This window comes from Canis lupus, chromosome 7, assembly GCF_011100685.1.
Source record: "Canis lupus familiaris isolate Mischka breed German Shepherd chromosome 7, alternate assembly UU_Cfam_GSD_1.0, whole genome shotgun sequence".
NCBI lineage: Eukaryota > Metazoa > Chordata > Mammalia > Carnivora > Canidae > Canis > Canis lupus.
Genome location: NC_049228.1, coordinates 386,671 through 414,552, shown reverse-complemented (window position 1 = coordinate 414,552; position 27,882 = coordinate 386,671). Strand labels below are relative to the sequence as shown.

The following is a 27,882-nucleotide window of genomic DNA, read 5'->3' as shown; positions in this document are numbered from 1 at the left end:
AGGAGTCAATAAACATGCAATTTCATATAAATACTTTACTGATGAGAATCTTGGCAAGGGTAAAGGGGTAGCTACCTCTTACCCATGTCAGAGAAACATAGTGGAGCTAGTTGGCAAACACACAGGGTAACAGGGAGGAGAGAGAAGACATACAGCTGATCACTGTGCCTGCTCCCCCCTCCCCACCCCACCCCCAGTATCTGCAAGACCATGCTGGTTAGCCACAAACTCTCCTATAGGCATTTGAGACCATTGATTTTTAATATTTTATTAAAAAAATACAAAGGAAATGAACTCTTGAGGTCAATACAACTCGGAAAGAGAAAAAAATGGAATTTCAGAATAAAGGGAAAGTGCATCCTTCTTTAGGTTATCACATCCCCACACTTACAATACCCACAAAACTAAGACTTTCACTCCAAAACACAGGGGGAGCCTTGAATGGTGGCTCAGAAATGGCGATAGCAAGTACTGGAACTAACAAAAGGATTTTGGTTGTTCTTGATTATTCTGTCCTGGGATAAATAAAATCCACCCTAAGGACAGGCGAGGGCCTTATAGTAGGAAAAGGATGAACTGTACCAAACACAGCAGAAAAACCACTTCTCAGCAGAAGGGTGCCCTTAAAAGAATGGGGCAGTAATCAGGTAGCTGAACTTTTTGGCTGCTGCCACCCCCACCCCACCCCAAATAAATAGTAATGAAGTATAATAGTGTAGTAGTATTTGATTCAACACAGAGAGATAGTGTCTCACCTACTCAAGGCAAACCATGCCACGGGTAGATGAGCCCTGGCAGGAAATAAGACGATTGTAAAATCACAGGTACTTCTAGTTTGTTCCCAGGCATACTGAACTCCCACGTTCATTCCATCTCTGCCCATCCCGACACTCGTTCACTCTTACTCTGTCAGTCTCTGGTGCCAAGACGCGCACCATTCTGGTTCAGAAAGTCCATGGGGAAATAAAAAGATCCTTCAGTATGACCACCCTCTCTTAAGTCTTCCAGGTTATACTTTAGTGGTGTTCTCAGTTCACTCACCTTCCATCAAATTCTTCTGATGTCCCTACTCTAAACCTGGTTCTGATATACCAACCCTGTCCCTGAAGGGAGTGGCAGGACTCTCTCCAAGCCCCCAAAGTGGGACAGGGGGCTCTCCCCTTTGTTATCCTCCAGAATGGAACTGCTGCCCCTAGCTACTGTAGACTAGGAAAGATCTTCCTGGAAAACAAGACTTGGATTTTACCCAGCTTCCTCAAGTTGGTATCCTTCCGATCATCTACGCTGGATACTGCCCACATTCTGTAGGTCACACTGATTCTTAAGTGTCTGCAATACACGAGGCACAACAGATACAGAGATTCTCCTGAGCACATGAGAGTGCTGTCTAGACCAGAAGAGGTGACCTGGCCTCTCAGATCCATTCAGTATGCACTGTCTTCCCTTGAGTGTCTGTTACCCACCCTCCTCAGGGACAACTACCAGCGTAAGGTGGAGTGTGTGTTAAATAAGTACAATCATCACTGCACTGGTGCTTGTAATTACCCTGTGCACACAGTGAGAAATAGATATTCTGGAAAGGATCCTTGACTCTCCCGTAAACTGTCCCTTGGACTGGTCACTAGCTCTGGATGGCGCTCCAACAATGGTCACTTCTCCCGAAGAACACAAACCCCAGCATCACAGCGCTGGGTTCCCATGGATGTCACTACTTCCCAGCTGTCGATGATAGGGTCATAGCACTCAATGCTACTCAGCAGGGAATTCCCATCATATCTGAATGGGGAAGAAGCAAAAGAAGAAAATGAACTTTCTAATCCTTTCCATACAGTCCTACATTAAAGGCGGCCACTGGAGATGTCTCCCCCAACCCAAAGCCAGTCTTGATCCAAAAATTCAGATTGGATCATGTGGTCCTCGATCCCTGAGGACTCTGGTCTGGCTTCCAAATCCTTACCCTGCAATAGCATAAAGTCTCCCTCGAAGCACTGTGGCCCCGACATAACATCGCGGAGTGGTCATACTAGTGACAGTTGTCCAGGAATCGGTGCGAATGTTGTATGCTTCAACAGAAGAAAGGTGGGCTGTCCCATCAAATCCCCCCACCACATAAATATGGTCATTTAGCAGGGCTACACCTGCACCTGGGGGAAAAAAAAAGGTATAGCAAGTAAACACTACTAAGCTCAGGATCAGAATTCTAAAAACAAAACACGATCACTGAAAGCTAGCTGAATTCTACAGCAGCTGAGGGTGTGGACAAAGGCCAGACAGGCCTAGAATAATCTAGTTGTCTTTATTCTCACTATATGTAAAGACAAGCAAAGGAGAGAATGTGGAACCTCATTTACTCTAAGCGTAAGTGAAGAAAGAACTACAACTGATTTGCTGATACCGTATCTTTGGGCCACCACTGCATATACAAAGATTTGTCAGCACGGTCTATTGTCCTCTCCCTTAGGTATGACTGGGCTTACCAGAGCGCTTGGTGGCCATTGGTGTAACATTAGTCCAGTGTCCTGTGTGGGGATCATATTTCTCAACAGAATTTAAGATATTCAAGCCATCATATCCTCCTGAAAAACAAAGTACAGACCATTCAGAAATATTGGGAAATCCTCACGTCCATTCCCAATCTGTCTTTCTCTCAGTGTTTCAACTAATTCTTTCAGTTTTAGTTCTTAAGAGTTCCAATAATCCAAAGAGAAATCTGACAGTACCCGGTTTCCTGCTTCCACGAAAAAGAATCCCAGCTAACAGAAAAAATAGGATGACAGACTAGGATTTTAGTTGAAACAAGTCTATGAACTTCATCTTGATAAAAAGAGATCCCCACCCAAAGGTTGCCACCCATGTAGTTCCTGCCCATCTCTCCCTCCCAGATGGAATACCTAGGCAGTAGATCACTCCGCTGGCCACAACTAGCCCGGCACCCTCCCGGGCTGTCTGCATATCTCCCAACATGCTCCATTGGTCAATGTTTGGGTCATACCGCTCCATACTGGTATGACGCCTGCTTCCGTCAAAGCCTCCAGACACATAGATCATATCTGCTCAGAATGAATGAATCACAGACTATTAGAGGATGAGAGATTTCTAAGGACTCCTCTCTTTGCAAATTCCCCACAAGTCTTTCAAATGTTTGGGAGCAAAACCAAAGTGTTTTTCTTGGGTAAGCCAATTAAGTTTTATAGGTAAGGAAGACATCACGGTTAAGACACCTAAAAAGATGGGGGGGGGAGCCTACGTGCCTCGGCTGGGCGTCCTTCTTGATTTTGGCTCAGGTCATGATCTTGGGAGGATCCTGGGATCAGGCCCCATGTCAGGCTTCGTGCTCAGCAGGCAGTCTGCTGGAGATCCTCTCCCTCTGGCCCTCCCCACCCAATTCCCACTAGCACATGCTCACACTGTCTCTCAAATAATAAATCTTAAAAACAAAACAAAACAAAAAAACAAAAAACAAAAACACAGAGAGGTGCCTGGGTGGCTCAGTCGGTTAAATGTTTGACTTTGGCTCGGGTCATGATCTCATGGATCCCCGTCTTGGGACTGAGCCCTGAGCTCAGCAGGGAGTCTACTTTTCTCTCTGTCCCTCCCTCTGCTCATGCACTGTCTTTTTGTCTCTTGTCTCTCTCTCAAGTAAATAAATAAATCATAAAAAAAAGAAAAGACATGTAAAAAGAATGGGGTCAGATGGAATCCTCAAAAGCATTCAAAGACCAGCTGGAGTTTGCAAAAATATAACTAGCACCAATTCTCCACTGAGCACACTGGAACTTGATTTACCAACTCTGTCATCGGTGTTGAAATATCCATTAATACTGAAAAGCTTTGGTAACAATATTTCCAAAAGCAAAAAGAAATATTTAACCTTCCAGTATCCTCCACATTTCATGCTCCTGCCAGACAACAGGAATGGTATGAACCCTGATCTGGCCCAACAAAATGGAAATAGTGCCCTGCACACCAAGCATACCTCCTAGGGTTGTGGCTCCAGCAAGGCCTCGTCGGACGTTCATAGGGGCAACAGAATACCAGACCCCATCCTCATCTGCCGTATAGTCTAGACATTCCACTGAACTGAGGCGGGAACGGCCATCATAGCCACCAATTACATAGATCCGGTCATGTAGGGACACTGAGGCCACATAACGTCTCTTACGAGTGATGCTCTATGGATTCAGGAGAGAAGAGGTGCAAATCATTTCAGTCATGTAAGTCTTAGACCCTACCACCTTTTGCTGACCTTCCCGTTTTTATCTACATCCCTCTCCTTCTTCACTTGTCACCACGAACCCTTCCTGAGACAGTGGTTCACCCTCAAGTGGTCTCCAATTGCCTGCTGAATGAATACCCTCTTGCTTGTTGTGATGCTTTTAAAGATGTAACCCTTCTGGACAGGTGTCTCTTTCCAAGGCTTCCAAAAAGTTTAGTGTCTTTCCATTATCCAGTATCTGATTCCTTTCTATTCCACTGTCTATTCCAGGGCTAAAGAACTGGAATATATAGTATCTTTCTATAAAGTAGAAAAGTATCCCCAAACTGTTAATCAAAGGGCCTGGGGTCCTAAAAGTTAGTAGGATAGGTTAAAAGATTTCCATGTTTTCTGGGGGTGCCTGGGTGGCTCAGTCAATTGAGCATCTGATCTCAGCTCGGGCCATGATCTCAGGATTGTGGGACTGAGCCTCGTGTTGGGCTCCATGCTCAGTGAGAATTATGCTTCTCTCCTTCTACCTTTCCCTCTGCCCACCCCTACTGGATCCTTTTCTCAAATCAATCATTTAAAAAATAAAAAATAAATAAAAAGAGATGTTCATGTTTTCTCAAGATTATTATTGTTCATCCAGCACTAAAAAGAGACATATGAAGGGAGAAAGATACAAACTTTAGACTTCAAATGAACAGTAGGTCAATTTAAAATAACTTGGCACTGAGTGCAGTTTAACAGAGCAAGCTGGGAGTTACACAGATAGCTCAGGGAGGTGCCCAAATAGTGGTGGGCCAGGTAAGTTTAATGTGACACAGGGCCTTTGATATTTCTGAAGTCTGATCTTCTATCTAAAAGGTCAATAACGACTGATTGATTTAGAACCTACCATGTGCATGCATGACACTGTTATAAGGACCATCATGCTGTTACTAGGCTTTGCTATTTTTAGGGTTGGGTTACTTAAGATCTAGAGTCAGGGACTCAGGACATTTAAATTCTTTCCCCATGACTAGTTCCACCATTACTTACTGGCAAAAAGCTCCACTCCTGCGTCTTGGGGTCATATTTCTCTACCACGTCAATGGGAGATTGCTGGCTTCCGAAGCCCCCAACCACTAGAAGCACCTCATTGGCTCCTGAGGACAAAGGAGAAGATACATAGGTTACTTCACCGTCTGAGGTGAAACATAAGGAGAAATTGTTGTAGGATTTTATGTGGCCCAGAGAAGGAATCTAAAATAGGACAGTCATCATAAGGCTGCCTAACAGGATATTTTATTTTTAATGAGGCTCTAGCTCTTGAGGACTTGGATCTCTGAAATTAAAATTTCAGGACAACATAAAACTCCAGAAGGCAAACTTGAACAACACATCATACCATTCCAACCTATCTAGAGGACTCTAGTTGATATAAGTGAGTTTCTCAGTGCAGGTAGGGGGCTAAAGGAGCTCCCTTATCTTCTCAGCCTGTAAAACTAAAAATGGGAGTTTTTTTTTTTTTTTTAAGATTTTATTTATTTATTCATGAGACACACACAGAGAGGGGCAGAGACACAGGCAGAGGGAGAAGCAGGCTCCCTGTGGGGAGCCCGATGTGGGACTCAAGCCTGGGACTCTGGGATCATGCCCTGAGCTGAAGGCAGACACACAACCACTGAGCCACCCAGGCGTCCCCAAAATGGGAGTGTTTTGTAATGGGGAAAGAATATTCTAACCTTGTCTCAAGGAAGTTAGAAGTTATAGTTTAAGAAACCAAGTAATAGATTTTAAAAAATCTCTTTCCAAGAATTTTTCCAATTTAGCCAACTTTATGACCATGTTCCCTGCCAAGTCATCACAACTGCCAGGTAATCATAACAGCAGTCTTTTAAATAGAGTCTTTTTCTCTACTATTTTTCCAAAGTAGGTATTTTGATTACCTTTATATTTTCCCCTCTCCCATAAGGCCTTCTCATGATAAAATAATTCTCTTTTGCCCTTTTTCAAAGAGCAAAGTCTTTTGAGAAGATCTTCTGTACATGTGCTCTACTAGAGCTCATGGAGAGAATGGAGCATTTCGTACAATTCAATTACTAGGAGGGCTTTTTTTAAAAAAATTATTTGTTTATTCATGATAGACACAGAGAGAGAGAGAGAGAGAGAGCGAGAGAGAGAGGGGCAGAGACACAGGCAGAGGGAGAAGCAGGCTCCCTGCGGGGAGCCCGACGTGGGACTCGATCCCGGGGCTCCAGGACCGTGACCTGGGCCAAAGGCAGGCGCCAAACCGCTGAGCCACCCAGGGATCCCCTCTAGGAGGGCATTTTGGAGACCAAGGCGATCTTAAAAGTGACTGAACTTGAAAGAGCAAATGGAGTACCTATAAACGGACAAAAACACAGATACATCCCTAATGAAGTAAATGGCCCTGACAATTATCATCAATGGCTACTATAATCATTAGGGAAAAGCAAAGAAACTACTTTATAGTAGAATCTTAGCTCAAATAGGAAGTACACCACCATCACCTATGTAGTATTTTTGATAAAAAATTAACCTGAATCTTAAAATTTACCAAGCCTCTAGTCTAATCACCAGTTTATACAGTTTATAGACAATACAGGGACAGAAGAACATACTAAATGACACTGCATGAATGCAATCAGCAAAATCCAGAATGTGGGAAATTCTACAAGTCAAACAGCCTGGTTTCTTCAACATATAAATTGCAAGGAAATACCAAAGTAGGAGGGAAAAACCCATGGATTAAAAGAGACTGAAGAGAGATAGGAACTCAATGCAACATGTGGACCTTCTCTGTCTGGATCATGATGACTGGGGCAACTTAAGTGTTCAAACAGAAACTGGGGAAATATGAACAAGTAATTGATATCTGATGAAAATATAGAACTGCTTGTGGGTTTCCTCTGAAGAGTGAGGCATTTTAGATATATTTTTAATAAATCTAAATAGCATTTTAGATATATTTTTATAAAGCAATATCTTTCAAAAATACACTTGAAAGCGTAATATATATGGATGGAATTACATCCTGAGATTTGCTTCAAAATAGGCCATGCATTGATAATTGTTGAAATGGGGTGATGGGTATGGGGAATCTGTTTTTCTGTTTCTGTATATATTTAAAATTTATCTTAATAACCCACAAATAAACCCTGAAGTTTAACCTCATTAAAGAGGGCATCTCTCTTGTGTACTTGCCAAATAAAGTAAATGAACCCTTTTCCAAGGTGAGCCAGTAAGTAGGTCTCAGCAGTCAGTTTCTTTTAGAAAAGTAAAGCATTTGAACAAAGGATCCTTTCATTTAAGCTTATTTGTGCATAAAATGCCTTCAACCTAGGAGAGGCCAGGACCACAAAGTATTTATTTCTTCCTTGGAAGCATCATTCTCTTATTTTCCCCTTTCTTACGGCACCTCTTTTCTCCCTTTGACTTGAATAGAGAAGATACAAACAGTCCTTCTATCCACACACATTTCCCTTTATAGATAAATTAGGATGCCAGGGGGCGCCTAGATGGTTCAGTTGGTTAAGTGTCCAACTCTTGATTTTGGCTCACGTCATGGTCTCAGGGTCCTGAGATGGAGCCCTCTGTCAGGCTCCATGATATGTGTGGAGCATGCTTAGGATTCTTTCTCTCCTGCCCCTCCTCACCACTAAAAAATAAAAAAATAAAACTCTCTAAAAAAAAAAAAAAAGTGGGGATCCCTGGGTGGCGCAGTGGTTTAGCGCCTGCCTTTGGCCCAGGGCGCGATCCTGGAGACCTGGGATCGAGTCCTACGTCGGGCTCCCGGTGCATGGAGCCTGCTTCTCCCTCTGCCTATGTCTCTGCCTCTCTCTCTGTGTGTGTGTGACTATCATAAATAAATAATAAAAAAAAATAAAAAAATAATAATAAAAAAAGTGATGCTAGTCAATGATATCTGTATGGCTAAGAGAATGAAAATACTCCACAGTTGAGAGGTATTTTCTATGTTTTGCACATTTAAAAAAATGTCCACTGTTTCCAGCTGTAATTCTTGCTGCTTTATGTAATTCCCAGAAATGAAAAATGACAACAGCAAAAAAAAAAAAAAAAAAAAAAAAAAAAACCTAGAAAAAATCCACTCTTTCTTGATAATATGGTTTCACTCAGGCAGCTTATGAAGGATGGAGACATAGAAACAGATTAAGAAATATTTAGATTAGGTCACAAAACCCAGAGAAATAACAGCACTTGTTCTTAGTTCAAAGTTTCTCAGTAAACATTCTGGTCATATGTCTATAGTGCAACGTGGACAGAGGTGTCAGTGTGAATCTCCCAGGGATTTTATGGTTCTAAATGCCTGGGGCCCTAAACCATTGGTTCCTAAACTTCTTTGCCATGAAGGACTCTTTTCATTATTTTCCCTAGATCTTTTTTTTTTTTTTTAAGATTTTTATTTATTTATTCATGAAAGACATAGAAGGAGAGAGAGAGAGGCAGAGACACAGGCAGAGGGAGAAGCAGGCTCCATGTAGGGAGCACGATGTGGGACTTGATCCTGGGACTCCAGGATCACACCCTGGGCCGAAGGCAGGCGCTTAACCGTTGAGCCATCCAGGGGTCCCTAGATCTTGTGTTTTAAAAGACTACTGGGCATCCCGGGTGGCTCAGCAGTTTAGCACTGCCTTCAGCCCAGGGCATGATCCTGGAGACCCGGGATCGTGTCCCGCGTCGGGATCCCTGCATGGAGCCTGCTTCTCCTTCTGCCTGTGTCTCTGCCCACCCCCCCGCCAAGAATAAATAAAATCTTAAAAAAAAAAGATTATCTACCAAGCTGCATCTAACTAACTTCCCCATTGCTGCTGGAGTTACGTGTAAATGCCAACAGAACTTTTGAGAAGTATGAGAGCACCAGTGATTTCACCATGAACATCATTTTAATCAATTCTGATGTCTTTTTTTAGTCTGTGTAGCTCTTTCTAGCACGAAAGCCATTTTATTTTAGAAAATATAAAACATAACTTGAAGATTAATGTAATTGTCATCCTTACTTACTATTACTCCCTGGTTAAAAAGATTTAGAAGTTATATTTCTTATGATTATAAAACATACATAAACTACATTCTCACTGCTAAAAGAATTTAGAAGATATAGACAAATATTATGAAAAATGTTTATCCATAATTCCACAATATGAAGACACACCAAAATGTAAGAGATTATTCCTTTTCAGGCTTGTTTCTAAATATTTATAAACATAAATGGGACCATATTAGTTATATCCTGTTTTTATTTTTATGATTTTATGTTTTTAAAGTAATCTCTACACCCACAACCAATGTGGGGTTTGAACTCACAACCCTGAGATGAAGAGTTGCATGCTTCACCAACCGAGCCAGCAAGCGCCCCACTTCCAGCTGTTTATATTTAGTTTTCCCAAGATATTAATAAAATCTTTTGATACATAATTGTACTATTCTTAGGCATTTCAGATGTTATTGTAATTTGAGATTATAAACAATCACATATAACCCTGTGATAAGTATGCTTGAATTTGAAATTCCAGTTCTTTTCTTTTCTTTCTTTTTTTTTTTTTTTAAAGGTTTTATTTATTTATTCATGAGAGACCCAGAGAGGCAGAGACACAGCAGAGGGAGAAGCAGGCTTCCTCCAGGGAGCCTGATGTGGGACTCGATCCCGGGACCCCGGGGTCACTTCCTGAGCCGAAGGCAGATGCTCAACCCCTGAGCCCCCCAGGCATCCCAGTACACTCTTTAGTGTTTCTCTCATGTATTTTTGTTATGAGCTCTTTATGTATAAATGAGCTTGATTCTGCTGTCGATGTAACAAATCTACTTTCCTAATTTGTCTTATAATGTTGTGCATGATTTTTATTTAGTCAAACTCACTGACCTTATCCTTTGTGAGTTCTTCTATGGTTCTGTGCCTCATTAAGTCTTCCTCTAACTTCTAAGTGTTTCAATGTCTTCAGACCCTAAGTTGGGGACTACTACTCAAACTAACATGAAAAGAGCTAGAGAAAGGACTGAGTAGAAGGAAACCTGTTTGGGATCCCTGGGTGGCTCAGCGGTTTGGCGTCGCCTTCAGCCCAGGGTGTGATCCTGGAGACCCGGGATCAAGTCCCACGTCAGGCTCCCTGCATGGGGCCTGCTTCTCCCTCTGCCTGTGCCCCTCTCTCTCTGTCGAATAAATAAATAAAATATTAAAAAAAAAAAAAAAAAGGAAACCTGTTTGTTCTTTGCCAATGAATGGGGTGGGGGAGGAGGGGGCAGGGGATGGGACTTGTTAAATTAGATTTTGTCTTTAGAATGAGGAGAGTATGTCTAAAACGCCTGACAAAAACAGTATGAAAAAGCACATTAGTAAAGCCAAGGCATCTTGACAGCACCCTTGTCATTATTTGGGGAGGGGAGATAGGAATGTGTGCAAGCTGTGGTATGCAGTCAGAGGACTATAGTAGATACGACTGCAGGACTGCTAACATCACAGGCTTCAGAGACGACATTTCCACATGTATTGCTCTTTAGCTCAGAAAAGGAGATTGTGACAAATTAGAAATGGCAATATCCACTGTATTCTCTGTGAGAGAGTTATGGGTAAGAAGTAAATAACTAAGACAAAATCCCCACCCATTATTTGGAATGCCATCTTTATGTAGCTGTAAATTTAATTTCTTTATGCTGTATGCAGAAGAGTCATTATCCTGGTAGCTGGTTTAGCAATTGCTATGAAGGGAGATGAGTAGAGAACATGATAGTAGGAACAATTTATTTCTAAGACACTGACAAGGAGATGCTAATAAAAGAATCTAGTTGAAAGGACACCTGGTGGCTCAGTGGTTCAGCATCTGCCTTCAGCTCAGGGAGTGACCCTGGGGTCCTGGGATCGAGTTCTGTATCGGGCTCCGCGCAGGGAGCCTGCTTCTCCTCCCTCTGCCCGTGTCTCTGCCTCTCTGTGTCTCAATAAAGAAAAATCTTTAAAAAAAAAAAAAAAAAAGAATCTAGCTGGAGACAGCTTCAGAATTTGTTTTCCGGAACTTCAGAAAAATAACCTCAATACCCTAAGGGCATGTAGAATCACATTCGAATCTCTCAAGATCTTCTCTGTATTTCTAACATTTCCATACTGACATACACTGACATATGGTACTTATACAATTAAAACAAATCAGGGGATGAGTCATCATTCTTTATTTTTTTTTTTAAGAGTTCATTTATTTATTCATGAGAATACACAGAGAGGAAAGAGAGAGAGAGGCAGAGGCACAGGCAGAGGGAGAAGCAGGCTCCATACAGGGAGCCCGACGTGGGACTCAATCCCAGGTCTCCAGGATGACGCCCTGGACTGAAGGTGGCGCTAAACCGCTGAGCCACCGGGGCTGCCCACGAATCATTCTACTTCAAACTATCAGTGAACAGCTTAATTATCAATTAACACCCTCATATACACGAGTCCACAGTTAGGTAAGAGAAAAAATAGACAATACCAAAAACAAAACACCACCCCATAGATCATTTATAACCTACAATAGTGGAATAGGGAGGATAGGAAACAGAAGCGAGGTAATATCTGAGTACTTACTACCCGTCAGCTTCAATGTCAGGCATTTAATCTCCACAAACATCCAGGGAAATAAGACATTAGTATCCTCATTTTCCAGGCAGAAGCACAGGCTCAGATAAATTGATACCTTACCCAAGGTCAAACAACCAGTCACTGGTGGAGCTGTGATTTGAACCTAAGTCTCTTTGCTAAGATAACAGCTAATGTATACAGCACTTGTCGGGTGCCAAGAACTAGCCCAAGCCTTTTACATAAATCACTTCATTTAACTCTTCATAACCACCTTTGAGGTAAAACTATGATCCCACTTTAGAGAGGAGGCAACTGAAGCACAGAGAGGTGAGATTTCCTGCCAAAGCTAATATACGTGCCAAGTAGTCAGCTGGGATCGGCACCCACACAGTCTGGCTCCAGAGTCCAGGCTCTGAACTCTTGTACGTCACTACCAACACCCCTGTACTTTATACTGTCCTGCTGCTTTTTCTTCCTCGTTTTATTCCAGAATGGCGAAATACAACTTGGCATTTGAAATAATTTCTAATTCACAGGACTCCAAAAATAGTGAAATAAAATTATAACTCATGCTGCATAATACTCGACAATTTAGAAAGTGCTTTTACACACTCTATTCCATTTAATCCTCCAGGTATGTCAAATACATAGGGAAGGTATCCTTAGTTTATAGGAGAGCTCAGAGTGGTGAAGTGACTTGTCCAAGAGGACGCCATTACTAAAAGATTAAAAACAGGTCCGAAACAGGTCTTTGTATTTCTTCCTGAATGTTCTTTTTAACTACATCATGCCACCTGGCAAGGGGGAGTTGAAAAATATCCCCTCCTTCTGCCAAGATGCCAGCTTACCTAGACGAGCCCTTGTTCTGGGTCCCTGCATCTGACTTCGCAGTTCAGGCCTCAGATGAAACTTCTTTGCTTCATCAACTAGATCCCTGCACTGCAGACTACAGCGGATGAAAGGCTGAAACACAGCAGATGGTAGAATGAGCCACAGGGGCCACATCTTGAATATGAATATAAATGGCACATATAAGAAATAACTTCTTGGTAGAGAAAACCAGTTTCTAAAGCTCTGTGGTTCCAGAAGGGCTGCTAGCAATTATGTAGTCTCCACAAATTAAACTAAAAAATTTTAATAGACAATATATCATTACATGGTTCAAAAATCAAATGACATAAAAAGAAATCCTGAGGAATATTCCCTATCCACCTCAGCACTAGGCATTAACTACTTTTATTTGTTTGTTTGTATATCCTTCCAGTGATTACACAAACTTAAGTGCGTAATAGTTAATAAAAATTTTAAGGGACAACCAAAAGGCTTCTGTTAATTCCTGGGATGATAAGAAATAGTAAATCTTATCTGAAATAATTTCCCCAAGGTTCATAGCACCGTCACAATGCCTCTGTCTCCACCTGACGGCGCTCTGTAATGGGCAGCTCTTCACATTCCTAGATTCACTCTGCATCCTTCTCCACTCTGCTTGCTGGTTTAGGAGATTGGCCTACATGAAGTAGGTCATGTGGTCCCCAGGCCCTCTGGGTTCTGGCTGGGCTCAGCCAGTGAGGAGCTGTAGAGGAGCTCAGAGAGAGAAGGGGAGTGAGGCCGGGCTCCCTCAGGGCAGGACGAGTGGTCAATCTGGGATTTCAGTCCTGAGTCTGACTCGAGAGTCTGAGCTATGGATCACTATATAAAGAAATAGACATGATGGCTACAGGAGTTGCTAGAAAGAAATTACAAATATGAGAAGAGTTTGACACATGGCACTAACCAGCCTGCAATTTTTCTAATGTGACCTGGAAAACTATATATGTAGTTAAGTCCCCAAGAGGTCTGGGGCTGGGCCAGAAGGAATGCATTCACTGACCTGGGCTTCACCTGTATGTTAAACAGCAGTACTTGTTTGGTCTAGGTCAATCGGTGATATATATGGTAAACATTATGAAAACACAGCACACACCAAGAACTTGGGCTAGAGAAACACTTTTATTAAAAAAACACAGTATAAAAAAAAAAACACAGTATAACCCAAATTGATATTAAAATCCATTAAACTACTTTTGTGTTGGTTTCACGAGAGGTCAAAAACAGAGACTTGATAAAGCATCTTTTTTAGAGTAGTTTGGAACAACTTATGTTTGATGAAGGGGACGTTATCATCTGATGTTGCTTATGTAAAACACATAAGAATATATAAAACAAAAAGACAAGAAAACAGAAAATTAAACCATAGATTTCCATTTCCAGAAGGCTGACTTGCCATGCAATTGTGGGGAGACGACCTCGCAACCACCGTCTCCGGCATTCCTAGATAGGCTAACTGGGAGGCCTGAGTACACAATACTAAGCTGCAAGAGATATTCAAGGTTTTGGATCCTATGTGTTTTGCAGGTCTTACCTCAGCATCTATCACATCCGTGATGTACCTGGGGGTCAGCAGGGGCATCCGGACATACTGTAGCAGGTCAGGCAAGGATTCTTCACGCTCCTTCTTGGCATGCTTCACCCAGTTGATGACTGCTTCAAAGACGGGCTCTTCCGAATCTACCTATAAATGTATAATTACACCTCATGGAACTCTGCTTTTCCAATTATCTCACAATCTCAGAAAGTAATGGTGCCTTATTGGTGCCTGTCTCCTTCCTGTTCCCTATTCCCTACCACCATCATTTCTTCTCTTCCAGATAGCTAAGCTCTTGGGAAACCATTCTTGTCTGACACAACTAAGACCAACAAAAGAGCTGCAGTCGAATGGGGTAAAGAATCTGAGACAGCGCCAAATAAACCATCAGTCACCAGTCGGCTTTGACTTCAGAGGTTTTTCCATTCCTAAATATTTTTTCTGGTCGTTTTTGAGACTTTACAGGGGGAGGAGGAATCTGTTGCCCTATTCAAAACTGGCTTTATTTTTTTTAAAGTATGTTTAGTGCTCAATGTGGGCCATGAACTCACGACCCTGAGACCAAGACCTGCACGCTCTACTGACTGAACCAGCCAGGCACCTCCAAAATCGGCTCTTGAAAACAACTTATGTTAAGTGTAGTCTAGTGACCTCCAGAATTGCTCCCCAACTCCTCCATCAAGCCTGTAAGGCAGGAACTTCTCACATCATTATGCTATAGCACTGCAGTTTCCAAAGAATCGTCAGTTCGTATCTGAACAATTACCAGTTGGCAGGCGCTGGGCTTTGAGATGATATATGTAATTAATCACCTGGGGAGCGTATCTGTTTTGAGATACCTTTCAAAACATGACAGTGCCTAGATTAAGACATCACTCTGTGAACTTTTCCCAAGAACTAAAAATAGAGAAAATATTTCAGAATGTTCCTTCACTGGATTTACCAAACATCTACTAAGTGCCAGGCACAATGCTGGAAGCTGGTTTTACATCGGTAACAAATTAGACATGAACTTTGCTTTTACATGGGGAGATAACAGTAAAATGAACAATCCCAATGTCATTAAATACCATGCAGGAAAAGTACAGGGGCTATGAGACAGACAACATGATGGGATCCCTGAGTGGCTCAGCAGTTTAGCACCTGCCTTGGGCTCAGGGCGTGACCCCGGGGTCCCAGGATCGAGTCCTGCATCAGGCTCCCTGCATAGAGCCTGCTTCTCCCTCTGCCTGTGTCTCTGCCTCTCTGTGTGTCTCATGAATAAATAATAAAATCTTAAAAAAAAAAAGAGAGACAGACAGACAACATGAGATTTCCTAATTTAGACTGATGGGTCAGAAAAGGCCTCCCTGCAGAAGAAACAGATTTCAATCTGATGGATGAGTAGCAGTGAGCCAGGAAGAGTAAGAGAGTACTCCAAGGCAAACAGAAGAACACAAGCAAAAACCCTAGCGCCGTACTGTCCAATACGACAGCCATTAGCCATGTATGGCTATTTATATTTACATTGATTACAATTAAATAAAAACTCAGCTTCTCAGTCCCATTAGTCACATTTCAAGTGCTCAACAGTCACATGTGGCTCGTGATTAGCAAACCAGACAGCACAACTATTGATCCTCTCCATCTTCGCATGATGTTTTACTGGATAGCACTGTCCTAGAGCAGAAACGAACTGACCGTGTGAGAAATGACAGAAGGCTGGTGGGGCAGAGTGAATGAGGCAGAGAAGAATGGTAAAAGATTGAGCTGGAGAGGTGACCGAGGGCCAGCTCAGAGAGAGCATTAGAAGACTGGAGTTCGCTCTAACAGCAATGGGAAACCCACTAAGAGGTTTCACCCAAGCTTGTGATCTGAGCATACTGAGGTCTGTAAAGATTACCCTGACTACTGTGGGCAGAACAGTGTGGAAGGCCAAGGGCTGGGACATCAGTTAGAGCCTCCTCTAGCACATTAGGCAAAAGGTGGTGGGTGCTTAGACTATGGCAGTGGTGACAGAAATTTATGCACTGAATTTATGAGAGGTCAAACTGACCAGCCTACTGATGGATTAGATGCAGAGGAGTGTGCAGAAGGCTGTCCACAACTAAAAAAAAAAAAAAAAAAAAAATTTTAATTTTTTTTAAGTTTTTTTTTTTTTAATTTTTATTTATTTATGATAGTCACACAGAGAGAGATAGAGAGAGAGAAGCAGAGACATAGGCAGAGGGAGAAGCAGGCTCCATGCACTGGGAGCCCGACGTGGGATTCGATCCCGGGTCTCCAGGATCGCGCCCTGGGCCAAAGGCAGGCCCTAAACCGCTGTGCCACCCAGGGATCCCCCCCAAAAAATTTTTAAAGACAAGAATGACAAGCTAATAGTCATAAACAGCTACATGCTAGCTCTGACATATTCTAGGTTAAATTAGATATATCAACTTATGATGTTGTTTTTCAATCATGAACAGAGATCCTTGATCTTACTGAAAACAGAATAAACTAGAATTGCAGAGAAATAGCTAAATTAGGAGGAAAACACCCCTGCATCAATGCCTCACTGCGAAGAAAAATTTCCTAATAATAGATTTCACAGAGAACTATTTTATGTATCAGGCACGGATACTTGTATTTAATGATCAGAATGGCCGTATGCACTAAGCATGACTATTATCTACAGAAAAGGAAACTGAAGATCAGTGGTTAGGTTAACACATGTCACACAGCCAAAATAAACCCCAGCCTGATTCTAAAGACCATGCTGTTTTCACTAGTACATTATACTGTTTCCCATTGGGTTAAGTACTATCGTTTTATACAATTAGAGGAAGTATTAGTTGGGAAGTAATATGTCTGGTTCCTCTTTCTGACTGGTACATGGAAAAAAAAGTGCCATTTGCTGTCTTTCCAGAAAACAAAAACATAAACAAAAAAACAGTCCTGACAGATGCTGAAAAAAGATTATATAAAAGAGTTCTCAAACTCTTTTCGCCTTAGTTTCTGAACAAAAATGTTAGTCTTTTGCTCTTCCTGCTCTCCATTTAATTTTATTCCAAAGTCTATATAGTTCTAAAATAAGTGATTGCTGTAACTGCTTGCTGATTTGGTCAATTAGAAAGTAACTAGGCAATCTGCTCATAGTTTCTCAGTCCAGAGCCAGACTGCCCGGATAGGAGGCCTAGCTCTACCACTCACTGGCTCTAGTATGGTGGGTACCTTTGAAGCCTCAGTTTCTGCCTCTGAAAAACAGAGACAGTTCTGAGAACTACATAAGATGTGATATTCCACGAATGGTACCCATTGAAAGGAAAGTCCAGGGTATAGGGATTTTTATCTGCTTTGGCCACAGTCAGATTGCTGGCACCTGGAACTGTTCTGGACACACAGTAAGTGCCCAGTAAAAATTAAATAAAGGAACCAACAGTAAATGTTTAGTAAGTTTATCTCTTTTGTTATTATGTGCAGTGAACTTCCAAGTCTTTAGTGCTCATTCTATTCACTATTATTTTCTAATGTATGGATAAATCAAGACGAATCAAGATATCCTAGCAAGTTATCAGTTTTCCAAGTCAGAAGAATGTGCCATTTGTCTATACGTGAAATTTCAGTGCATGGACACAATGTCCTGCCATAGCAAGAGTGAGAACAAAACTTTAGCAAATATTTGGCTCAGTAACATTTGTAACAGCAGTTTCTCTGGACTAATATGACACCATGTCAAATTGGAAAATGATTCCTCATTAGCTGGAAACAATGTCACCAGTGTGCCTTAACCAATTTTCCCTCAGAAAAGTCAGTAGGGGGACACCTGGGTGGCTCAGCGGTTGAGCCTCTGCCTTCCGCCCAGGGCGTGATCCTGGAGACCCGGGATCGAGTCCCGCATCAGGCTCCCTGCATGGAGCCTGCTTCCCTCTCTGCCTGTGTCCCTGCCTCTCTCTCTCTCTGTGTCTCTCATGAATAAATGGATCAAATCTTAAAAAAAAAAAAAAAAAAAGAAAGAAAAGAAAAGTCAGTGGGGGGCGGGGGCGCCTGGGTGGCTCAGTGGTTGAGCATCTGCCTTTGGTTCAGGGTGCGACTTCAGGGTCTTGGGACTGAGTCCCATATCAGGCTCCCCACAGGGAGCTTGCTTCCCCCTCCACCTGGGTCTCTGCCTCTCTCATGGATAAATAAAATTAAAAAAAAAAAAAAAAAAAAAAAAAAGTAGGGAAAGCAAAAAAAGAAAAAGTTGGCTAAAATTTGATAAAAAATATTAAGACTCTTTATTATATTACATGAGAATCCTAGTTTTAACAAAATAGGTTATCATTTGGTTTACGGAAGTATATTGTAGGATTTTTTTTAGCAAATTCCTTCTATAACACTTTGACTATTTATCAGACTTTGATTCTTTTCAATATATCTCTTGTTTCAACTGAAGTGCCACTAACTTCTGGGAATCCACTAATTCAAAGGAGAATGAGAGGAAAACCAATGAACTCTTGGCGTTCCTAGAGAATTGAATTTCTCCTGACTGGAGGAAACAAAACCTTACAGATGGACTTCTTTCCTATCACTTGGCTCTGCTAGGCATTTTCTAGGAGCTACTAACTAGAGAATCTGATCACTAGAGATTAATGCCTTGAGCTTCAAAGACCTCTATAGCTCTATAATGGACTTCTCACTCCAACTGTTAGCCAAACTACACACCTCTATGCAATAAAAACTCTGCTGAACTATTGGCACTATGACTTAGCGTCAGGACTGACAAAGATCTTTCTTGCTGGGGTACATCCCTGAACCGTTGCCCACCCACAGGTGGTTTCTATTCTGCTCGGTGAAACATGACTCCTTCCAGGCCTAGTTCACATGTCCCTTCTTCCCACCCCCTCATACCCTCATTAGGCACTTAGAATCTGCTGCCTGCTTATGATTGCCAACCTATTTTCACTTCCTTTTTGCTCTAATTTTAACTTGGAAGGTTTAATTCTTCTTCTAATTTCTTCACTTTGAATAAGTTCATTATTCTCATTAGACTCTCTAAGTTTTGTCTTTTTATCTGTCTCTACCACTACACTGAATTACTGAAAACGAGAACTGCATTTTACTCACTTTTGGATCCATAGCATCTGGCACATAGAGTTTGAGATTATCTACTGCTGTATAGTATTCTCAACGTTTGTAAAATGAGTGAATGGGTAATAGAGAAGTGTTCGACAGAACTCTACTTTCCTTCCAATATCTTATTCTACTCTCTTTAATAGTGACTCTTCACCACTGGGATCATATATTGAGGAAGGTGGCTAACTCCCTCCCATAAAAGTGCAAATAAATTTGGCATATACTTTCAGGGGCTCTGAGTGAATATTGATATATATCAATATTGATACTTTTTTTTTAAAGATTTTTTATTTTTTATTTATTCATAGAGACACACAGAGAGAGGCAGAGACACAGGCAGAGGGAGAAGCAGGCTCCATGCAGAGAGCCTGACGTGGGACTTGATCCCAGGTCTCCAGGATCACGCCCTGGGCTGCGGACGGCACTAAACCGTTGCACCACCGGGGCTGCCCGCCAATATTGATACTTCAGATGCCCTGCTATAGAAGCACAGTAATTCCACCTTGCTTTTTCCAAGTTCTGTAATGGCCCAGTCTTGAAGAAACCCTAATACCAAGCCAAATTTGTACCTGAATTTCATCACACTTGATTAGCTTTTCCACCTCTCCTTGACTCAGAAGAATGAATTCTTCATGCTGTACCACTTCAGGAAAATGCTTCTGGCTAAAAACCTCAGCAGCTTGCATCAGGTCAACACAATTGTGAGTTTCAGCAAAATCCCTGATACCCAGGCAATTAGAGGGGTCCAACTGACTTTCTAAGAACTCACAGCAGGCTTGCTTCACACCTAGGACAAACACAGACAATGAACACTTCAGGATACTTGACCAGGTGTGAACTGGTCTACATTCTTGGATCGAAACCCCTTCTCTTCATGGTAACAGAGGAATCCTGGTTCAATACTGAATGATCAGGTTAGAAATTTTACGCTTAAGGAATTCAAATGCAATTTCTGTCTCCTGCGCTATGTGACCCTCAAGCAAGGCCTTTATAACTGTGTCTGATTCAGCTTTAAAATAAGTATAGTAAGACAAATTGTTTCTATGGACACTGGCACAATTAATCCAAAATGCCCATACAACTCTTGGGAATCAAGCTTTTATAAAACCAATCATAATTTGATATAATGTACCTAAGTTTACTCTATATGCAAACTTACTGAAAGACTCCTATGAAGGAAAAGTTAGAGATACTAACACCAATCTTTTATTTCTCTAATTGGAAAGTTCAAAGTACAAACCTAAGTTTTCAATTACGTATTAAAAAAAGAAAATTTTCAACCACGTGTTTAGAAAAACTGAAAATCGCAGAAATATTAGTGCAAGAAAGATGGACTGGGAACAGGAATGTCTAGCCCTGTAAAAACATTATGTACTTTCATTTTTATGTGTCCACTTAAATTTTCAATAGATAATTTACATGATTCAAAAATTAAAAGTACAAAAGGGTTTGCTGTGAATAATCTCCCCACCCTCCCTACCCACCTGGCCCTCTAGTTCCCTTTCATGAAGGCCGTGAATAGTATCAGTTTTCTGTGTTTCCTTGCAGAGTTCTTGTGTACATATACGTAAGAAAATGTGGTTAGCATTCCCTCTTCTATTTTTTAAAAAATGGAAAAGATGTAAATGCTCTCTTCTAAAGAGCCAAATATTCGTATGTGGAGACGTTCTTTTATATTATGACTGAAATCTGATCTTCTGTGCCACAGGCAGTAAACGTGAGCACCCACAGTCTGTCTCCATAACGTCCATAATTAAGTTCATATCGTTATTTTTAAACATCTCCAAGGCTGCCTTGGCAGGTCAGCAATGTTAGCATCCGTACCTTTCAGCTGGAGCAGACAGGCTGCAGGGAGCAGTTCTTGTACATTCTCCACTGTCACATGTACTGTTTCAGTGTACACGAAGTCCAACAGAATTTCCATGGTAGAAGCAGTTAAACCTTGAATATCAACATAAGGTTTCCCCTTCTCTGAAAGCTGAAAATTCAAAGGGTGTGAAATAATGGTGGTTATGATCCCACAAAAGAAAGGCCGAATCTCATATCTAAGAGCTTGAAGGGACATTAATTGAATACACAGCTTTAATAAGTTATGGTCTAATTTGTTGGATTTGTAGAAAGCAAGTATGCCATGTATCTGGTAGCTTTTCAAACTGGGGGCAGCTGTATGCAACCCAAGAGCACACGACGAGGTGACACTGTGGAATATCAATTTTGCCAGTGAATAATTTAAAATGCTGCCTTCATAATAAAACAAGCCTAGAGCTTTTACAGAATAGAATGCAAAAGTTCCACGAAATACTATCAGTGTCCAGGAGCTTTTAAGATAAAACACAAAATTTCAATAAAGTTTCATGCTTGTAGAGGACCCTGTGGCTTACAGCTCCAGACTCTCTAAAACTACTCAGTATTGTTCTATTTGTCTTTAGACTACATTTGGTAATGACAGAAGATGCAGCTCATCTTAAGGGGCCCTTCTACTGTGACACTGTCTAAATATAAGGAACTTGTTTGATACTTTCTCAAAATATTGGATTGACTCTATTGACTCTATTGTTAGTGGCATGTTTAGTCTAGAATATACTCTTGGAGTTATGAATATCGAAGATGCCAGATAATCATAGAAAATTGTTTGAATAAGGGTGGAAATCTTCAGTTTTATAGGACAGGAAGCTATCTGAAAATCGATAACCTTATGAAAATTTTATTACATATTAACCTTAATTAGAAATTCAAATTACAAAACTCCAGTGTACTTTAATTCTGAACTAAATGTCTTTATCATCTTTGATTCCTCCATCAACCCAAAATAATAATCAAAAAGTGTTCTCTACCAAAGCCATTAACAAAATCAATCCCTGACATTAAAAATGTCACTAGTATATTATTTTGGAAAAACTAAAATTTTATTAGCATTGCACATAATAAAAAATATTTACAAACAAAAATATGTAAGTACATTTATTCCAGAAATTTCTTATTCAATAAACCATTCTCAAATAACTTAAATATGAAAATATTTCACTATTAATTCAGAGCAATTTATAGTATTTTACATTTACATCTGCTTTATAATTTTTCTGAGAGTTATTTACTATCTTATTTACTTATTTACTATCATTTCACCCAATTCTCATGGCAACCTGATAAGGACTTAGAGTTCTGATATTATTCACACTTAAGACATAAACGACCTAAGGTTCAAAGAAGTTACGTGACTTAAGCAAGCTCTCTTAACTAGTAAGAGACAGATAAAACTCAGAGGTCCCTCTTGCTTCACTCAAATGATCTTTCAGTTGGACCACATTTGAGGAGCATTTCAGGACTAGGGGGGAACAATGAAACCATCTAGTTCAACTACTTTATTTTAAAGATCAACCCAGTGAAGTTAAATGGTTGCCAGGATTCACAGAGTTCAGCTAAGAGAATTGAGCCTAAGACCCAGGTCTCTGAACCCTCTCCTTTAAATCAACTGCTCCTAAAAATAAAAGACAAAACCATCTGGTATTTTCTTGCCTAATACCAGTTTTTAAAGAAAGACTATAAAATAATCACTGATGAGAAAAAGGAATTCTTTTATAGAACTCCAGATTTCAACGTGCAGAGAGAGTAAAGACAGACTAATTTTCCTCAAGCTGACAAAGAACAGTATGCACAACATATAATTAGTAGTCAGCAGTCCTGATCCATTAGTACTTCATGCTCAGCAGCTGCTGAGAGAACCTTCCTTACCCAGTTAAATGCCAAGTCCTTCTGATGCTCTTGGGCAGATATTCCTTCTGGAGCACAATATGGGACAGGGATGTGTGATGATGTATTACACAAGAGCATTTTAAAATTAGCCTGAATTAGCTGGAATATCTGTCAGGTTTCCATGTTTTTTTCTACCAGCCATGTGACCGAGCATTGGCTCAGAGCATCATAAACTATTTTTTCTTTGAAATTATAGAATATAAAAATCCACATATCAGAGGCTGAGGAAGCAAAGAAGTCAAAATTTCTATAAGGCAAGTAAGATTTGTATGAAGCAATATGGCATATATTCGTAGCTTTTCAAATATGGCATATATTGTTTGGGTTTAGAGTCAGAAAATTTAGGAATAAACCCCATCTCTACCATTTATAAGCCATGTGACCTTAGGCAAGTCATTTAATATCTGAGCCCTTGTTTCTTCTTTTGTAAAATGAAATGGTAACATCTAATCCTAGCATGAAAGAAATACAGCAGTCACTTAACACAGTACCTGGCCCATAAAAAGAAGTTATTGTCATTTTTATGTTACCACCTCTCCTATTCAGATCCAACAGCAACATCTTCACTAAGGAGATGAGATTAACTAAAGAAAACACTGGTGGTTAACAAGATTTGTAACAAGATTTGTAAAAAGGCTCCTGGGTGGCTCAGTCAGTTAAGCCTTGGACTCTTCTTGATTTCAGATCAGGTCAAGATCTCAGGGTTGAGAGACTGAGCCTTGTGTCAGGCTCCCTGCTGGGCATGGAGCCTGCTTAAAATTCTCTCTCTCCTTCCCTCTGTCCCCTCCCCACCCACCCTTCCTAACCACCCCCCACTTTTGTGTGCTCTCTTAAAATTTTTTTTTAAATTACATTAACGTAATGTGATATTTTAGGCATATATATAAGTATATGTACATGATATAATACACACTGGTGTATTCTCACTCAAGCTTAAAAAATTCAAGACAAGGGACCCTTGTTGGTTAAGCATCCAACTCCTGACTCTTGATTTGGGCTCAGGTTATGACCTCAGGGTCCTGAGATCGAGCCCTGTGACGGGCTCCATGCTCAGCAGTCTGTTTCCCTTCTTCCTCTGCCTCTGTCTCTCCCTCTGCTCTTGTGTGGTCTCTCTCTCTAAAATAAATCTTTAACAAAAATTCAAGATAATTGACTTAAAATTTAAAAATCAGACTTGAGATTTTGAAAAAATAGAAAAGTGCAGTGTTCTCTGCTGTTTGGCTTTCTAACAGTACTTCACAATATATTCAACAGCCTCACTCTACAGTGCTCTGTCAATTACTAAACCAATCTTTTTTTAAAAAGATGTATTTATTTATTTGTGGAGCAGGGCAGAGGGAGAGAATCTTCAGACTCCGTGGTGAGTAGGGAGCTGAAGGGGAGCCAGAGGGGAGGAGGGGCTTAATCCCAGGATCCTGAGATCACAACCTGAGCCGGAACCAAGAGCTGGATGCTTAACTGACTGAGCCACTCGGGAGCCCCTAAAGCCTTTCAAGACTTCATTTATTTATTTGAGACACACACACGGAGGGAGGGAGCACAAATACTCGGGTGCTGGGGGGAGGAGAGGGCAGCAGAGACCCCGTGGAGGAGGAGCCCAGAATCAAGACCTGAGCAGAAGGCAGACACCTAACCCACAGAGTCACCACCCAGACACCCCACAGTCTTTAATACCTATAAGCACAACCTTTTATCTTGTCAACCTTTTCTTTATTCCCTTTAACTGCTTATACTCCATAGTCAGCATCTTTTTCCAAGTTGTACTTCACACGCCTACACAGTCATGAAGTCATTAAGTCCTCCTCCCATCTGAAATCTACATGGGTAGAACAAATGTTGATTTTCTTCATCTACTGTTCGGTGGAGTTGGATGAGGACTGCATCTTCTCTCCTCCCCTTCCCTTTATCCCCCTAGTATTCACTTAAAAATATTTGATTTTAGAAGGAGAAAAAAAAAAAACAGCAAAACAATTTTTAGAAATAAGTAAAATCTAGTAGCTGACGTTTGTGTTTTACCACATGCCAGACACTGTTCTAAATACTTCAGATGTGGTTTTCTCAAAGAACTGTCACAATAACCGTGTGTGATCGCATACTGCTATCACCCTTGACTTAGAGATGGGGAAAATAAGACACAGTCAAAAGGCAGATTTGGACCAGACTCCGCCCACTAACCCACCATATACCATAGGAATTCACTACTACATCAAATTTCTACTATTTCATTCAGTGAAATGAGACAACTATAAGGTTACAAGTGTGAGTTCCATTTGCAAGCTGGTAACTTACCACTTACCTCACTAGTGAACATGGCGCAGAAGTAATCACTACAGGCAGCTAGCACAATTCGATGTGCGGGGAAGTCTTTCTGCTCTACTCTCAAAGTCACATCGCAGAGGGTATTGCTCTTCCGGAGAGAGTTCATTGAATTGAGGATGGATTTAGCATGAGTATTTGTCATTATGTCTTTGGGGGCCATAATGCCTCCCATCAAGCAATATGGAGAAAGAATGAAAGGGGTCCTTGGATTCTGCAAGTACAAGAGGAAAAAACCCAGAGCTCGCTTGAAGGACTAGGAGAACTAAACATATTCCACACAATTAAGCTACATAATTAAGGACGCTTCCTCAGACCCAAATGCAAGTAGAGGGTACGCCTATTACTGGTCTTCTCGCAACAATCCAGCCACTAACTATCCCAAGTAAACACAACCTCTTCCTCTGAATTCTAATATGGAGCGCCCCTAACACTTGACATTTATTACGATCAACACTCAACTATTGTAAATAGAAACCACACATATCTTGCATAGCTTCACAATGCTGTCATGTCAAATGATAAAATGAAAACATAAAACTTGGGCAGCCCGGGTGGCTCAGTGGTTTAGCGCCAACTTCAGCCCAGGGCCTGATCCTGGAGACCTGGGATTGAGTCCCACTCGGGCTCCTGCATGCCTGCTTCTCCCTCTGCTTGTGTCTCTTTGCTCCCCCCTCTCTCTGTGTCTTTCATGAATAAATAAAATATTTTTAAAAACCCCAAAATTTCCTAAAGGTGTGATTATCACTATTATTTAATATCCTTGAGTAGATTAAGTAGACAAGTATTTAGAAAATAGCCTTGTTTTATATATTTTTTCCTACCACAGGAGTTATTACTTAGAAATCAAATGCAAGAAAAGAAAAATTGTTTGACTTAGAGCGATAAAGGCCAGAGTCAGTGAAAGTGTACTTTTTTTCGAAAGAAGTATGCAAAATTATAACTTCCAAATATACCTGGATTTCTTCTTAAAATGATACGCTGAATAATGGAGACACTGCAAGCTTACCTATGGACTTTCACGTGATTAAGTTCTCGAAGCTTTTCTGCGGAAGGGCCTTCCCCCAATATGTTACTAGTAAACGTGCGGTAGGAATTCTCCTATACTGAAACTAAGAGCCTAACTACTAGGACAGAAACTTATTAAAACTCCATTACTAATTTTACTGCCATACCCAGTCGCTTGCAAAGTTCACTTGTATGCATCAATTAAATAAACTCAGTAACATATATTAAAAAAAAAAACACCAATGTACTTTTTACTTTGTTGACAGGCTTTTAGTGACACTTTTTTTTTTTTTTTTGTTTCAAGGAACAATTTCTGGGGGAATAAAATGGGATGGTTATTAAGAGAGTCTCATCTGGAATCTAAAACTTTCTGAAATAATCCAAGAAAAAAAAAATCAGAGTATGATCTTCACGGGTCCACGACTCGCACCCATCATTTCGGAGTAGCACACACAAGGTCCTGAGTGCTCCCCTCCCCTAACCCTATGTCAGCACAGCATCCCACGAGCGCCCTGCATGGCCTCCCCGACAGCCTGCAACATCCATGTCGCAGGGTAAGAGCTGATCCACCGAAGCCTGTGGCAGTTTCCGAAGAGACTGTCCTGGAGCCTACTTACTCGTGGCCCCGGAGATGGGACAGGAGCCTGCACGGACGCCCGATTGCGGGAAAGCTCACCTGGGCAGGCTCGTGGGCAGGCACCAGGGCAGGCTCGTGGGCAGGCACCAGGGCAGGCTCCTGGGGAGGCACCTGGGCAGGCTCCTGGGCAGGAACCAGGGCAGGCACCAGGGCACGCACCTGGGCAGGCTCCTGGGCTCGGCCGGGCCCGGGGTCCACGGCTTGGGCGTCCCACCGCGGTCACCGGGGCGCAGGGCAGGCTTCCTGCTGCGGTTCCCGCCCCTCGCGCCCCGGCCTCGCCGGTCACCCTCACCCTAACATCCGGCAGGGGCTCCACGGAAGGTCCGGGGGAGGCGCCCAGGCGGAGAAGGGGAGGAACCCGGCCGCAGGCCTCCCTCCGCCGCCGGCGCCCGCGCGTCCCACCCCGGGGGAGAGGACGGCCGGGCGGGGGGGTGGGGCACAGCCGCGCCGACTCACCTCGGCTCCAGCCACGAGGGCTCGCCGGGCCCGTCCCCCGCCCGCGGGGACCCCGAGGGGCGCGGGGCCAGCAGGCGGCTCAGGAGGAGCCCAGGCGCCGCCGCCGCCCCCACCCGCAGGCTCCGGAGCCGTCACCGTGGTCGCCCGGGCTCGGCGCTCCGCGGCCGCGCGGCGTGATGACGCAATGCAGCGCGAGGCCCCGCCCCGGCCGCGTCACGTGAGCAGACGGCGCCACGTGACCTCCGGGCGCCCGGGGGCGGGGCCGCGGGAGCATCCCGCTGCGGAGGCGCAGGTTGCTGCAGGGACTGTTACCTGCCCGGTGTCCCGGAGCCCTCGCACCTCGAGGAAACCCGCGGGCGCCTCCAGGTGCTTCACCACAGCGGCCTTGCCCCGTGGGCCACGGCAGCGGCGAGAATCCCGAGCCCTGCGACCCACGGACCTCGGCGTTCTCGGCATCACAGTGGGCC

At 42.2% G+C, this 27,882-nt stretch overlaps 1 protein-coding gene across 2 annotated transcripts; it reads right to left on the bottom strand.

Moving 5' to 3' along the window:
• Positions 1-247: 247 nt before the first annotated feature.
• On the bottom strand, positions 248-27,562 carry KLHL12 (kelch like family member 12). Of its 2 annotated transcripts, none has more exons than XM_038541843.1 (12): positions 27,416-27,562; positions 25,295-25,528; positions 21,070-21,223; positions 19,815-20,032; positions 14,170-14,319; positions 12,617-12,731; positions 5,240-5,346; positions 3,977-4,172; positions 2,892-3,050; positions 2,478-2,576; positions 1,958-2,144; positions 248-1,776 (listed from the first exon to the last, which is right to left on the bottom strand). In XM_038541843.1, exons 2-12 carry the CDS (start codon positions 25,487-25,489, stop codon positions 1,650-1,652), a joined length of 1,707 nt encoding a protein of 568 aa, XP_038397771.1. In that variant the 5' UTR covers positions 25,490-25,528; positions 27,416-27,562; the 3' UTR covers positions 248-1,649. The 2 variants fall into 2 exon arrangements, with proteins under 2 accessions (XP_038397771.1, XP_038397770.1); XM_038541842.1 differs by lacking the exon at positions 27,416-27,562 and adding an exon at positions 26,999-27,114.
• Positions 27,563-27,882: the final 320 nt, after the last annotated feature.

What these genes read in the sequence shown, in the direction of transcription:
- KLHL12 (XM_038541843.1), bottom strand. Translation starts at nt 25,489, where the DNA reads ATGGGAGGCATTATGGCCCCCAAAGACATAATGACAAATACTCATGCT. An exon ending in AGGAGTGGAGCTTTTTGCCA is followed by an intron (nt 4,173 to 5,239) that starts GTAAGTAATGGT and finishes CTGAATCCATAG; the next exon opens with AGCATCACTCGTAAGAGACG. An exon ending in AATGGCCACCAAGCGCTCTG is followed by an intron (nt 2,145 to 2,477) that starts GTAAGCCCAGTC and finishes TTTTTCCCCCAG; the next exon opens with GTGCAGGTGTAGCCCTGCTA.